Raw genomic sequence first — 13,665 nt, forward strand, 5'->3', positions numbered from 1 at the left:
TTTCCACTTTTGATCTTCCTTAGAGTACAGGGTTCTGCACATAATGGGTATTACATAAATGTGAATTGCTTTAAATGTAATGCAAGGTAAGTGAAATTATTGTGAGGCTTGTTGCACTAAGTCCTAACTTGGTAGCAAGTCCCTGACCTTTTTCTAGGCTTTTTCCCCAGGAGGTCCTACCTGAGCTGCCAGTGGATTACATGACATCTATAGATAAGATGAAAAGGCATAGGCTAAGAGATATCAGTGGGGGTTAGGGAGAGGATCCCAACAGTTCTCAGAATGCAGCAAGGAGGGATCAGTGAGAGGAGAGGAGAGGAAGGAGGGGACCAAGAAGAAAGGTGGCAGGGTAGCAGTCTCTGCAGGGATTTTTGAAATTCAGTTGAGCTTGTGGGAGGGATCCCTGCACCAATTTGTAAACCTGTCCTTTGAGCATAGCATCAAGTCATGAATCACACTGGACCATTGCCTTGCAATGCAGAGAGTACCCACTTACCAATCCCCTCCCCCACCAGTCCCTAACCTTCTTACTATTCTGGACACATTAGGAGCTTCCATCTTTTTTGCTCATTTTTTCTCCCCTCTGCAGCCCCTGCAGAACAGGATTTTGTGCTGCATTGGATAGAAAAAACAGCTTACCTAGGAAGAGACTGTGTCTGTTTCTAGAGTTTGAGGCTAGATCTCTGATTTGTTCAGGGCATCCTAGAACTAAAACTCAGAATTCTAGAAAATCAGAACCAGAGAGTTATAGAATCAAAGAATCTTAAACCTTAAAATCATAGAATGTTGGTAACCTACAAACTTAGAATCACTGAGCTTTAGAATCAAAGAGCCAGAAGGAAATTTAGAGGACATCTAATCTCACCTCTTATCTGATACAACAATATCTTTGGTGGAAATTTATTAACCCAGGATCCATACATGAATTCAGAATTTCAGGCCCATGAACTTTAATAGAGAAAATATCTTATCTCTGTTTTCATTAATCTGTAATGGAAAATTAGCCTTTTCTTTAGTTATAATTTTTTAAAAAGACCATTACTTTGAAAAGATGTCTATAAGTTTCACTGGACTACTCATAGGGGTTCATGCCAGACAAAAAGTTAAGAACTTTGCTCTCCAACCTGCCTTGTATACTCCTGCCTGAACATCTCCAAGAGGCAAGATGTTCTCTCTCCTCTCTTCTCCTTCTTTATGTTAAGGAAACCAGTGCCTGAAAAGGCAAGAAAATTACTCATGGTTACAGAAGTAATAAGTGGCAAGAGTACTGTGTTGAGGTTGTGCAATTTAAGGGAACCATGATGAGTATCATAGAAGATCAGAACTGGAAGAGACCTTACAATAAAGAATGTTAAAGCAAGAAGATAGATTTCTGTCTCACTCTCATAGTTCTGGAAATAAAAAGGACCTTTATAGTTGTGGAAAGTAAGTCTCAGCAAAGCTGGTTAATTGACTTGCATGACTTGGTCATGCAGGTGGCAAGGTGAAATTTGAACCTAGGATTTCTGAAACAATATGTTTCCCCCATTGCACATTGTATATTTAGGGGCCAGAGGAAGAAAATGGCTCATGTCAAATCACTAAGGGAATTCATGAGAGCTGGAGTTAGTATCTAGAACACTCCTCCTAATTCACTTTCTATTTATCCATTAAGCCATAGAGGCTACATGATTTATTTAAAGTTCTACAAGTTAGCAAGAAGTAGATTTAGGATTTTACCTAAAGCCCTTAAACTCTAAGTCCTTTGCCCTTATCAATATATCATAGTGCCTTCTGGAGTTCATCATTTCTGTAAAAAATCCAGATTCTTTCCTCTATCATTCAATGATCTGTCTGATTTTCCTTCCCTAAAACTCATTTCTCACTATTTTCTAACAGAGGCTTCCACTTGGTAATGTAAATGTGAGGGGAACAATAGAATGTAGAATTCATATAAAACAAACATTTATGAAATGTTTACCACTTGTGTTGTAATAAGACATGATACTTGTCATCTAGTATGGAAATACTAAATAATGAAACTAACGTGTAGTTTTACATGATAAGTAAGTACAAAAAAAGTTACAAAAGAAAATAAATTTGTAAGGTCTGAGGTTCAAGATTGTTTCCTGGAAGAGGTAATATGTGAATTGGACTTTAAAAGATGAGCAGTAATTCATTAGGTAAAGAGAAGTAGTAAATTCCACACGAGATGAGCAGTATGAATATAAGAGAGTACAAGACATGTCCCAGTGGGAATACTATGAAATTAGGATAGAAGAGTAGAGGAGGAACTTGACTAAATGAATGAATGAAAAGACTGTATTCAGCACTTACTGGGTATGAGACATTTTGCTAAGTGCTGGGGATTTGAACAGAAAAGGACAGATGTCCCTATTCTGAAGGAGCTTACATCCTAATGGCGAAGAGACAGCCATAAAAGAAAGTTCATTTGCGGGCAAGATAGACTGGAAATCATAAAGGCTTATGTGTGGGTGCTTAGCAAGATCCAGAAATGTTTAGCTCACTTAGTTAAGATGGAAGTATGGGAAAATTGCTGGGAAGAATAGATACTACAGATGGAAAGACCTAGATTCTTTTCTTTCATCATAAGGAATGGAATTGTTGACTTCTGTCTCTTCCAAAACTTGGGAGCAGTCAAGTAGCCCGGGCATAGTATGCCAATGATGGTGGCAACTCTCCCCTGTGTCTCAATTATTCTGGATGAGTCCTGGGAACAATTCTGGAACCTAGAAAAGCTAATCCTGCTAGTCATATGAAGGGCAGATTAGAGAAGGAAAGAGAAGAGGATGGAAGACCTATTGGGAGGTTAATTTGATATTTTAGGCCTCCTGTAATCAGAGTGTTATGATAATAGTAGGGGAGGTGTTCAAATGGTGTTTTGAAGATAGAAGAGATAAGACTTGGTGACTCACTAAATAAAATAATGATGATAGCTGACATTTATATAGCATTTAAAGTTTGCAAAATTCTTTACATACATTCTTTCATTTGCTTGGTTAAGTATTACAGGACTCTCTCCCATTTTACAGTTGACAAAACTGAGGTTTAGAGAGGTTACAACTTGTCCAAGCTTTCATAGATATTAAATATTTGAAACTAAATTGGAAACCAAGCCTTTCCTGTCTCTAAGTCTAGCATGTGTTTTCCATTCTACCACAGTATGAGAAACAAAAGGGAAGTGATATCATAACCCTGATGATTAATAATCATGTGGGATCAACTGTATAGTGGGGCTACACAAAAAAGGGGAAGTTGAGGAGGAAAGGAATACTTTTGTCAACTGTAAAAGGATGGAGCTCAGTTATAGAGGGGTTAGTGGGGGTGTCAGTGAACCATGCCAATGGTCCTGCAGGCAGTGGAAGACGCAGATTTGGAGAGCAAGAGAGGTCAAGGATGGAGATCTAGAGTGAGGAGTCATCTGCATGGAAGGGATGGGACCATGTATGTAGATCTAGAAGGGGCCTCAGAGGTTGTCCAACCTTCTGTTTTTAAAGATAAGAGATCTGAGACCTAGAGAGATTAAGTAGCCTATCAAGGATATAAAGGAAAGAAGGAGCAGAGCTGGGATCTGGACAAGATTTGGGGGGACCCAAGATCAGTGCTTTCTCCATTTTACCAGGCTGCTCTAGGGAGGGCAGGGAAAGGCCTGGGTCAAGTGTGAATGGCATAAAAATGAATGTGTCAGAACACAAAGGCATCTTAGAACACAGAATGTCAGAGCTGGGAGGACCCTTAGGACATAGGATGTCAGAGCTGGGAGGGCCCTTAGAACATGGGATGTCAGAACTGGGAGGGTCCTTAGAACACAGTGTCAGAGTTGGGAGGGCCCTTAGAACACAGAATGTCAGAACTGAGAGGGGCCTTAGAACAGAGATGTTAGCTTTATAACTCTTAAAGTGATCTATGAATGCGAGTTATAATTACACAGCTAGAAAGAAGGTCTTCAAATGAAAACTGAGACCATTTTTGGGGGGGAGAAGATTATATTCAGCTATAGATTAGATGAGTTGATACTATACACAGCAATAGTGTCAAACAAATAGAAATTGGGGCCTCTTATTAAGGATTAAATAAGGATTCTTGTAGCAGTAGAATGGAACCACATATTATCATCTGTATCATAATATATTATTTTTAATTTTGTTAAATATTTTCCATTGTCATGCTTCTCCCTGGATCTAACATCTCTGGTGCAGGATTAAAGCAAGAGAGTCTCTAGGTCACAATTCTGACTCTATTGGCGCTTCCCACCTTGGGTAAGTCATTTAAGCTCTGAAATTACATCTGTAAGACCATATGTTCTCTAAAGTCACTTCTAGGTCTAATATTCTATGCTTCCTTCTAGTCCTAAAATCTGTAAGTGGTAGAGAATGATATTTCTTAGTCTGTCAAAAACAGCAGCAATAGTGGATAGAACCCTTTGAAATACCCTCAGGGCAGAGCATGGAACAAAGCCTAGAGATAGACACCTTGCCTTTAAAATCAATCCACAAGCCTATACTATGCACCAGGCATTGTGCTCTATGAGACTTAATAGTCTCAGAAGAGAGACTGCAGGGGAAAGAAACAACATAATCAGCAGAAATACATGGGAAGTAGGATAGATCTAGATGTGTGCTTTTAGGGGAGGAAGGGGATGCAGCAAAATTGACAATTAGAAGATGAATAGAAAGAGACAAAATTTCTAAGTGGAGAACTTGGAAATTTATTTTTTGTGGGAGAGGGGTTGGACGGGGAGAAATGAACATTTCTTTCACACTATATTTTTCGAGCAGCCAGGAACATGATTGAAGCCAACTCCTTTATTTACTAGTTTGTAAAACTGAGGTTCAGAAAAAAACAAAAACTGGTCAAGTATCACACAAATAGGAAGTAGTGCTGTGACTTGAATTCAGAAATTTTGATATGGAATGATTAGTACTCCTATACTTAACTCCCTATGTATTTGCTTATCTGTGAGTAGGTGATATTCCTGTATTAGAATGCAAAGTCCTTGAGGGCAGGGGCTGTCTGTTTTTATATTTGTATCTCTAGGGCTTAGCCCAGCACCTAACACATAGTTGGGACTTAATAAATGCTTGTTGCCTGAAGTACAAAGCACTTTACTCTTACCACTCAGCCAGACATGGGGAGAGGGGTTGTTTGGGACACATTAAAGCATTTCCATTTCCTCTATCACAATAATCTGAGCATGTGCCACATGTTTTTTGTCCATGCTAGGTCTTTGGGGATCGAGTTGTCCCTGAAAGCTGTTGAAAGGGTGGGTAAATGAGGTCTGCCTATTTAATATGAAAAAATTGAGCAGTTGAAGGCATTTAGCTTACCCTATCCCCAACTCTCTGAGTAGGTCAGTGAGACCACCTTCTGTGGTCCTTTTTCAGCTAACATTCTGTACTCTAGAATCTGAGGCCTTTAAACTGTTCCTGTGTGGGAGAAAAAAGAGAGAAGAGGAAAAGGTCAGGGGAGGGAATAAGATTGTTTCCTGTGGGGCAGAGTTCAGAATTTTATTTCAACTAGAATTCTTAGAAAACCACTCTTCTAGGAAAAAAACTTTTTTCCTCAGCTTCTGTTCTCAAGGAAATAGGATAGAGAAGAGGAAGAGAAGAGGGAACAAAGTCTTTTTTTTTTTTTTCTGTTTTCCTAAAGTTTTTTTTTTTTTTTTTTTATTTAATAGCCTTTTATTTACAGGATATATACATGGGTAACTTTACAGCATTAACAATTGCCAAACCTCTTGTTCCAATTTTTCACCTCTTACCCCCCCCCCCTCCCTCCCCTAGATGGCAGGATGACCAGTAGATGTTAAATACATTAAAATATAACTTAGATACACAATAAGTATACATGACCAAAACATTATTTTGCTGTACAAAAAGAATCAGACTCTGAATTATTGTACAATTAGCTTGTGAAGGAAATCAAAAATGCATGTGTGCATAAATATAGGGATTGGGAATTTAATGTAATGGTTTTTAGTCATCTCCCAGAGTTATTTTTCTGGGCATAGCTAGTTCAGTACATTACTGCTCCATTAGAAATGATTTGGTTGATCTCGTTGCTGAGGATGGCCTGATCCATCAGAACTGGTCATCATCTAGTATTGTTGTTGAAGTATATAATGATCTCCTGGTCCTGCTCATTTCACTCAGCATCAGTTCGTGTAAGTCTCTCCAGGCCTTTCTGAAATCATCCTGTTGGTCATTTCTTACAGAACAGTAATATTCCATAATTTTCATATACCACAATTTATTCAGCCATTCTCCAACTGATGGACATCCATTCAGTTTCCAGTTTCTAGCCACTACAAAAAGGGCTGCCACAAACATTGGTGCACATACAGGTCCCTTTCCCTTCTTTATAATCTCTTTGGGATATAATCCCAGTAGTAACACTGCTGGATCAAAGGGTATGCACAGTTTGATAACTTTTTGAGCATAGGGGAACAAAGTCTTAATGCAGTTTTTTTTTTTTTTTTTTAGGTATTTATGCTTGGGACACTATATATAAGTATATAGAAAATAGATAAACGATCATTACATTGGGGAGAGCGGGCTCTGTGGCATAGAGTAGTTCTTGGGCCTTCTTTATGAGTTCAAATCTGGCCTCAGACACAGTGTGTGATTCTAGGCAAGTCACTTAACTCTGTTTGCCTCAGTTTCTTCATCTGTAAAATGAGCTGGAATAGGAAGTGGCAAAACACTTCAATATTTCGGGCAAGAAAACCCCAGATGGGGTCACGAAGAGTCTACCACTGAAAAGTGACTGAATGACAACACCTCAGGGACAACACTTTGGGGAGGGGAATCTAGAAAAGCCTCAGTCTTGTGTTTTACTTAAGTATAGAAGGAAACTCGTCTTTGTAAAACAAGCATGTCAGCAGGGATAGGGAACAAGGAAGGAATTCCAGGAATGGGGCTCAGCCGGGTGCAAAGCAGGGGAGAGGGGAGATGGGTCATAAAGTACAGGAAGGGCAATAATGTGTAATTTAGCTGATAAAGTAGTTTAAAGCCATCAGGTTAATACTTTACATTTAAAACACAGGGGTTGAATTCTGATGGACCAGGCCATCCTCAGCAAGGAGATCAACCAAATCATTTCCAATGGAGCAGTAATGAACTGAACCAGCTACTCCCAGAGAAAGAACTCTGGGAGATGACTAAAAACCATTACATTGAATTCCCAATCCCTATATTTATGCCCACCTGCATTTTTGATTTCCTTCACAAGCTAATTGTACAATATTTCAGAGTCTGATTCTTTTTGTACAGCAAAATAACGTTTTGGTCATGTATACTTATTGTGTATCTAATTTATATTTTAATATATTTAACATCTACTGGTCATCCTGCCATCTGGGGGAGGGGGTGGGGAGGTAAGAGGTGAAAAATTGGAACAAGAGGTTTGGCAATTGTTAACGCTGTAAAGTTACCCATGTATATATCCTGTAAATAAAAGGCTATTAAATAAAAAATAAATAAAATAAAATAAAACAAAACCCAGGGGTCGGCGTTTGACCCTAGAGGCAGTAGCAGACGAACTCAATGGATCACAGGGAGCAAAGGGAAAACCGCCGCTTCTCGTAGTGTGAGCTGCAGGGCCGGGCAGCCCTTTCCCACCCCGAAAGCACGCGCCATCCTGCGGGGATACACTAACGGGTCTGAAGAGCCAGGGATGCACGTGGATCTCTGACACCGGCATAGGAACAAAATTGGGAGGGGGGTGAGGGTAACGTATAAAAAAAAGATGCTCGCAACAGCGCAAGCCCAGAGGCGACCCAGCAAGCCCGCTCCGCCAGTCCAGCGGTGTCGCCCGCACGCCACGGCGCACGCGCCCCAGCCCCAAGCACTAGCGAGTCCCGCACAGGCGCAGTGGCTCCCAAGCTGACTGGGGGGGGGTGGGGGGAGCAAAAAGTGGAAGGGGCGGAGCTTATGCGTACGCGTATTAGCATAGTTTTCCCTCTCACCCTCGGCGTGGAGGCGTGTGGGGGGTGGGGGCGTGAGCGAAGAGACGGAGTGGAAGGCTCCCGGAGCCTGCGCCCGCCGCGAACTGGCGGGAAGGCGCGTGTAACGTGTCCCTGGTGCATGAAAGGGGCTGAGGGGAGTGTTTGGGGCGTTCTACACGCCAGTATTCGTGGGGACGGAGGCTGCCCTTGTGTCCATCCGCCTCCTCCTCAGTGCAGTGCGTACAGCCCCACCCCCACCCCCAGCTGCTTGTTCTTCACGCCCGGCTGTTACGAGGGGAAATGGGGGCGCGGGCTCTAAGGTGGCAGAGGCCCCGCCCCTCAGAGGAGGCGAGGAAGCGCAACGAAGCCTCCACTGAGGAGGAAGGGGTCGGGCCAGTTCGGCTGCGCTACCTCCCTCTGGCGGCTTGGCGGGGCGGAGCGGCGAAGGGAAGAGGAGGGACGTAGGCGCGGAGCCGGGCCGTGGGCCTGTCAGGTCCCCCAGGCCGCGGGCCCGGGGAGGGGCGAGAAGGCAGAGTTCTCTCCTAGAACCCCGGCCGAGGCCGCCACTCTCCCGGAGGCACCGCCCCAGACCCGGCCCCTTGGGACCTGCCCCTCCTCCCCACTTCTGGCCAGAGAGGATCCAGCCTTGCCTCTTGTCGGCCAAGGGGATCAAAACTATCCCCTTCTCTGGTCCAACCCTCTACTCTGTCCCGAGGGGACAGAACTGTCTCCTCCTCTTGACCCGAGGGGATCAGCACTGCCCCCTTTTCTGACTCGAGGGGACTAGACCTCCTTGCCTCCTTCACCCAAGGGAATCGAGCTTGGTTCGAGGGGCCCAGATCTATCTCGTTAGTGACCCCGTGGGGACCAGACTTCTGACCCAAGGAGACAGAACTGCCCCCTCCTCTGGCGGACTAGGCTTTGGTCTCCTGTGACATTGGGGAAGAGGGGAAACCAGCCTTCTCCTACTCTTCTCTGACTTGAAAAGACCAGTCCTGCCCCTTCTGAGGGGACTAAATCTTTCTTCATTTGACCTACGGGGACCAAATCTGTCTCTTCCTCCTCTGATCTAGAAAAACCAAATCTGCCCTTCTCTGACCATCGGGGACCAGACCTAGTTCTTTCCCCCACACCTACAAAACTAGACCCCTCCCTTCTCCTTCTCTGACCTGAAGGACCAGACCTAACCTTCTCTTCTTCCTTTTACCTGAGAGTATTAGACATTTTGCTCTTCATCCTCTAACCTGAGAAGGAATGATTACAAAAGTATCTGGGTTTTCTAAATTTAAAAATTTTCCCCTTTCAAAAAATGAGGTTTAAGTCATTTGACAAAGAACACGTAGGAAGAAACAGAATTTGAATTCAGGTCCACTTGATCCCAAATCTAACGTTCTCACGGTATTAAACCTCTCTTGTCCTCGGAATAGAGAGACTAGAAATTCCTTTCTTCTGACCTGAAGGGATCAGATTCACTCCTAAGGCCTGGAGAGAACTCTTTCCTGTTCTTTCCCGGAAAAAGGGAGGAAGCTGCAGACTTTTCCCCTCGCCCACTTTGCCCAGAGTCGTCCTCCTCTCGTATCTTACTCCAAGCTTCCCCTTCTTTCAGCCCACTTGTATACCCAGTAGTAGACACTCCCTCGGGCAGGACCTGTGCCCCTGCCTTCCTTTCTAACTCCTGGGGTCTTCCCCCACCCCCACTCCGCTCAATTCCCGCCTCGATTAGGCCATACAGACCCCCTTTCCCTGTTTCCTCTCTCCCGGGGTTCCTCCTTCCCCAGCTATGGGAGAGAGTCAGCCCCCCGCCCCTCCCAGTTGCTAGCAGAGTCCAGCCCCAGCCCCCCGCCCGCGCGGGGTCCCCGCCTCTTCGGGAGCTCGCTCTCTGGCACACACACGCGCGCACACACGCACAGCCTGGGGTCCAGCCCAGCCCTCCCCCAGGTCTCCTCCTCCTCTTGCGGCCGCCAGGGAAACCTTGCACACACAGAGACAGACACACTGGGAGACACACACGTACCGGGCCCAGCCAGCCCTCCCCTGGGTCTCCTTCTCCTGGGGCTGCCGGGGAAAGCGGCATACCCGCACACCCCGGGGTAGGGTCCGGCCCGATCCCCTTCCCTCTTCCTTCTCCCCCTCCCCTTCTCCTTCCCCAGTCTCTTCTTCTGTTGCTGCTGCCGCTGCCGCTGCCGCTGCCGCCGCCGCCGCCGCCGCCGCCGCTGGGAGAGGATTCATGTCCCTCCAGCATCATGCAGCCGCCGCCGAGGAAGGTGAGCGAGCCGGCGGGGCTGCGACTGGGGCCGGGCGGGGGCGGGAGCACACGGGGAGCTGTGGAAGTGGGGGCGGCGGGCTCTGCAGCTACTGCGAGCTGGGAAGGAGAAAGGCTGCTAGTCCTGCTGTCGGCTTCTCCCCGCCTCGGGCGGGATCTGCAGCTCCGGGACTCGCGGCTTCCCTTGCCGCAGCAGCCCGGGATGTGGATCTCTTTCCTTGTCCAGTTATAACCCCGCTCCCCCCGAGGCCCATCTCCCCTCCGCCCTCACCCGCTCTCTCTCTGGGAATGAGGTGGAAGCCTGCTCTGTTTGCAGAAGTTGTATTGATGTGTGTGTGTGTGTGTGTGTGTGTGTGTCTGTCTGTGTCTGTGTCTATGTTTCTGTATGTTGTGCGCGCGCCAGGAGAGTGCATTCTCGTTGCAAAGTGCATTTCGGGGTTGCACGAAGGCAAAGCGAGCTTAGGAACCCAACAAGCCTCTGCAATTTTGTAGAGCCCTGTGCGAATCAGTGTATTATTGTTTAGTCTGCACCAAGGCTTCGCCCTCCGCTCCCGCCGCCCCCCATTTTGCAGGATTTGGTTGTGTTCTCCACTCCTCTGCTGGGCCTGGTTTTCCTCTGAGAGCCAGAGGGGAGAAGTTGAAATGGTCACACCCCTTCATCTCCTCACCGTCTTCCCCCCCCTCATCCTCCCCTCTCGAAATGAAGGTTTACGGGGCTTTCCCAAATAGACAAGCGTGGTAGAGTGAAAGAAGCTGGGTCTAATGTGAAGAGTCCTGAGTCTGAATCTTGCCTTTGACACTTCCTCTCTAGAAGCGTTATCTGGAAAAGTCCCTTTCCCTTTCTGGCCCTCAGTTTCTTTATGTGTAAAATGAGTGAGTTGTGCTAAGAGACCTTTAAGATCCCTTCCTTACTAGTAAAATGAGGCTCTATTTTTCCCCATTCTGGGATCCTATTCCACAAAGGTCCACATTTCTAAATACCCTTACCTGGTCCCTTGGGCAAGGTGTTTCAGGCCGAGTTCCCCATTATCACTAATATGGGTGGGTGGGTGGGGGAAGTTGTGTATTCATTTGCGGTTGTTTCTAGTCTAGGGCGGGTGAGTGAAGCAATAGGAGTGAGCGCCCAAGATAGAAAGAAGGAAGGATTTGTGTCAGGTGTGCCTGCTACCTTTTCTCCCATCACAAACTGCTATCCTTTCACCCTAACCCCAACCCCCTATAGCCTTGTAGAAGGGGTTGTTTCTTTTATGACGTTAAATGTTTGCTTAATGTCATATTCACTAATGTGTGCTCCCCCACCCCCTTTTTAAAATTTAAATCTGGGTTTCTTTAACAAATTTGGTCCTTGTCTGCTGGGAATGTCAGTCACATACAGACAGCCCCTCAGTGTAGCTGGGTAATAATTCTCAAAGTGCTAGACAAATTCTCATCCCAACGGCACTGGCTTCAAGACAGTGGTAGGAGATATTCTCCTGTCTTTCCCCCACCAAAAGCCTCAGTCCACCAAATAGACGTTTAAAGTAAACATTTAAAGTCATTAGGATATTAGTTTACTGCTTGGTTAAGGGGCTAGCCTTCCCTCTCTAAGTTAGCATGTATTCTCTTTTGTGAGAGTGTTTCTAATTGTTTGGGCTGTCAATGAAATGAGTGTATCATCCTCAGGCATTTTGCTACATGCAGCCATTATGGAATAATTTATTTAATCGATGCCCATTTCATGACTATGTAACTAGTATTTATTAAACATTATGTATGTGAGGAAGGACGGTTTCTTTTCATTTCTCTTCTCTCTACTCTCTCCTTGATTTTTGCGGATGGATATATCCATTTAGATTTGTGGAAAAAGAAAATTAATTCTTTTAGATGATAATAAGAGAATATGGGTGCCTGGTTGCTCAGATGATGATCCACCTTGACATCTTTTAAATAACATTGGTTATCTACCCTTTAGTTAAACAAGTACTTTGGCCTGGTTGGCTAGTTTATTTGTAAAACATTTTATTTTCTGGAAGTTCTAATACAATTAGTGAACTGGAAGAAGAGCATATAATATTTTAATTTAGTATTTTTTTGTCTTGTTCATATTTCAGTACTTCTTATTTACACCAATTTCTGGTATATTGTAGGTGAAAGTTACACAAGAACTGAAAAATATTCAGGTTGAACAGATGACAAAACTTCAGGCCAAACATCAGGCAGAATGTGATTTACTTGAAGACATGAGGTAAGGTCACAGCAAACACCTTTAAAAATCCTATGATATCTCCCTTTTGGAAGAACATTTGAGTTACAAAACCCCAGGAACTGATGATGGAATTTCCTCTTGGATTTCCTGCTTTTCGACTGCTGGAGCTTTGACACAGCTGGAAATTATAACTGAAGCAAGCACAATACAACCCTTTTCTTCAGTGGGGGAAGTTTACAGTATATAATGCAGTTGTGAAGAAATCAAACAAATGTCAAGCATCATAACAGTGAATCTAATTTTAAATGGCCTCTCAGCTGAATGCCTGAGATGTATATTTAAAGACAACTATTTGGTTGTCTTTAATCCTGTTAAACTGTTGAATTCTCAAAACCATTGTACACCAAAGTGGGCAGTTCCAAGGATTGCTGATAATGTCTTTGGGAATCAACAGAAAGTAAAAAAAAAAATATTCACTGGAACTCCCCCCCCAAAAAAATCTGACTTTAGATCCTGGAATGCTTAATTCAGGAGGGAAATTGAAAGTATTGGATGTAATTTTTGTTGTTGAAGCTTCCCTATGTTTATGGTTAAGGTAACATTGCAGTTAGTGGATGACTACCTTGCAAGATGGTGGAATTAGATAATTTTAGTTATAGAGGGAGTAGTGACTATCAAAAGAGAGAGTCTTTATTTCTTGTATTAATGTTCTAGAAATTTTGTTAAAAATCTCAACTGACAGTTGAGTGGACAAAGGTAATGATATGTAAAAAACAAAAAATAATTTCATATTAAAGAGTTAAATGAGAATATAGCTCTTGAAAATTTACAAAGTACATCATCTCATTTGTACAAATTGTACAAAGTACATCATTCCTTACATCAGTCCTGTGATAGATTATTTAAGTAGTATTATCCCCATTTTATAGATGAAATCTAAATGTAGTGGTGGTGAGGCTACAACAGAGACAACTGAGTAGTACAATGGAATTGATATCAGGAAGATCTGAGGTCAAATCTTGTCTCATATACTTACTGAGAGATAGTTATCTAGATGACCCGAGCAAATCACTTAGTCTCTCTCAGCTTTAGTTTCCTCATCTAAGCAGCTGAGTTCCAATGTTGCATGAAACACTTACCAGCTCTGGGATTCACCCTGGACAAATTAATTTAACCCATGTTTGCCTCATTTCCTTCATTTATAAAATAGGGATATAATAATGGCTTCTACCCTTCAGCTTTATTGTGAACATGAAATAAGACAGTGCTTAC

General features: G+C 43.8%; 1 protein-coding gene across 2 annotated transcripts in view; it reads left to right on the forward strand.

The window, feature by feature from the left end:
- Nucleotides 1–9,272: 9,272 nt before the first annotated feature.
- Nucleotides 9,273–13,665, forward strand: part of FCHSD2 (FCH and double SH3 domains 2) — a 354,207-nt gene continuing 349,814 nt past the window's right edge. The window contains exons 1-2 of one of the 2 annotated variants that reach the window (XM_031961492.1): nucleotides 9,273–10,209; nucleotides 12,335–12,432. In XM_031961492.1, the coding sequence (XP_031817352.1) occupies nucleotides 10,189–10,209; nucleotides 12,335–12,432 (119 nt within the window). In that variant the 5' untranslated portion in view covers nucleotides 9,273–10,188. The remainder of the gene's footprint in view (nucleotides 10,210–12,334; nucleotides 12,433–13,665) is intronic. The other variant, XM_031961491.1, reaches the window with a different exon arrangement.

This window comes from Sarcophilus harrisii, chromosome 3 (assembly GCF_902635505.1).
Source record: "Sarcophilus harrisii chromosome 3, mSarHar1.11, whole genome shotgun sequence".
Lineage (NCBI taxonomy): Eukaryota > Metazoa > Chordata > Mammalia > Dasyuromorphia > Dasyuridae > Sarcophilus > Sarcophilus harrisii.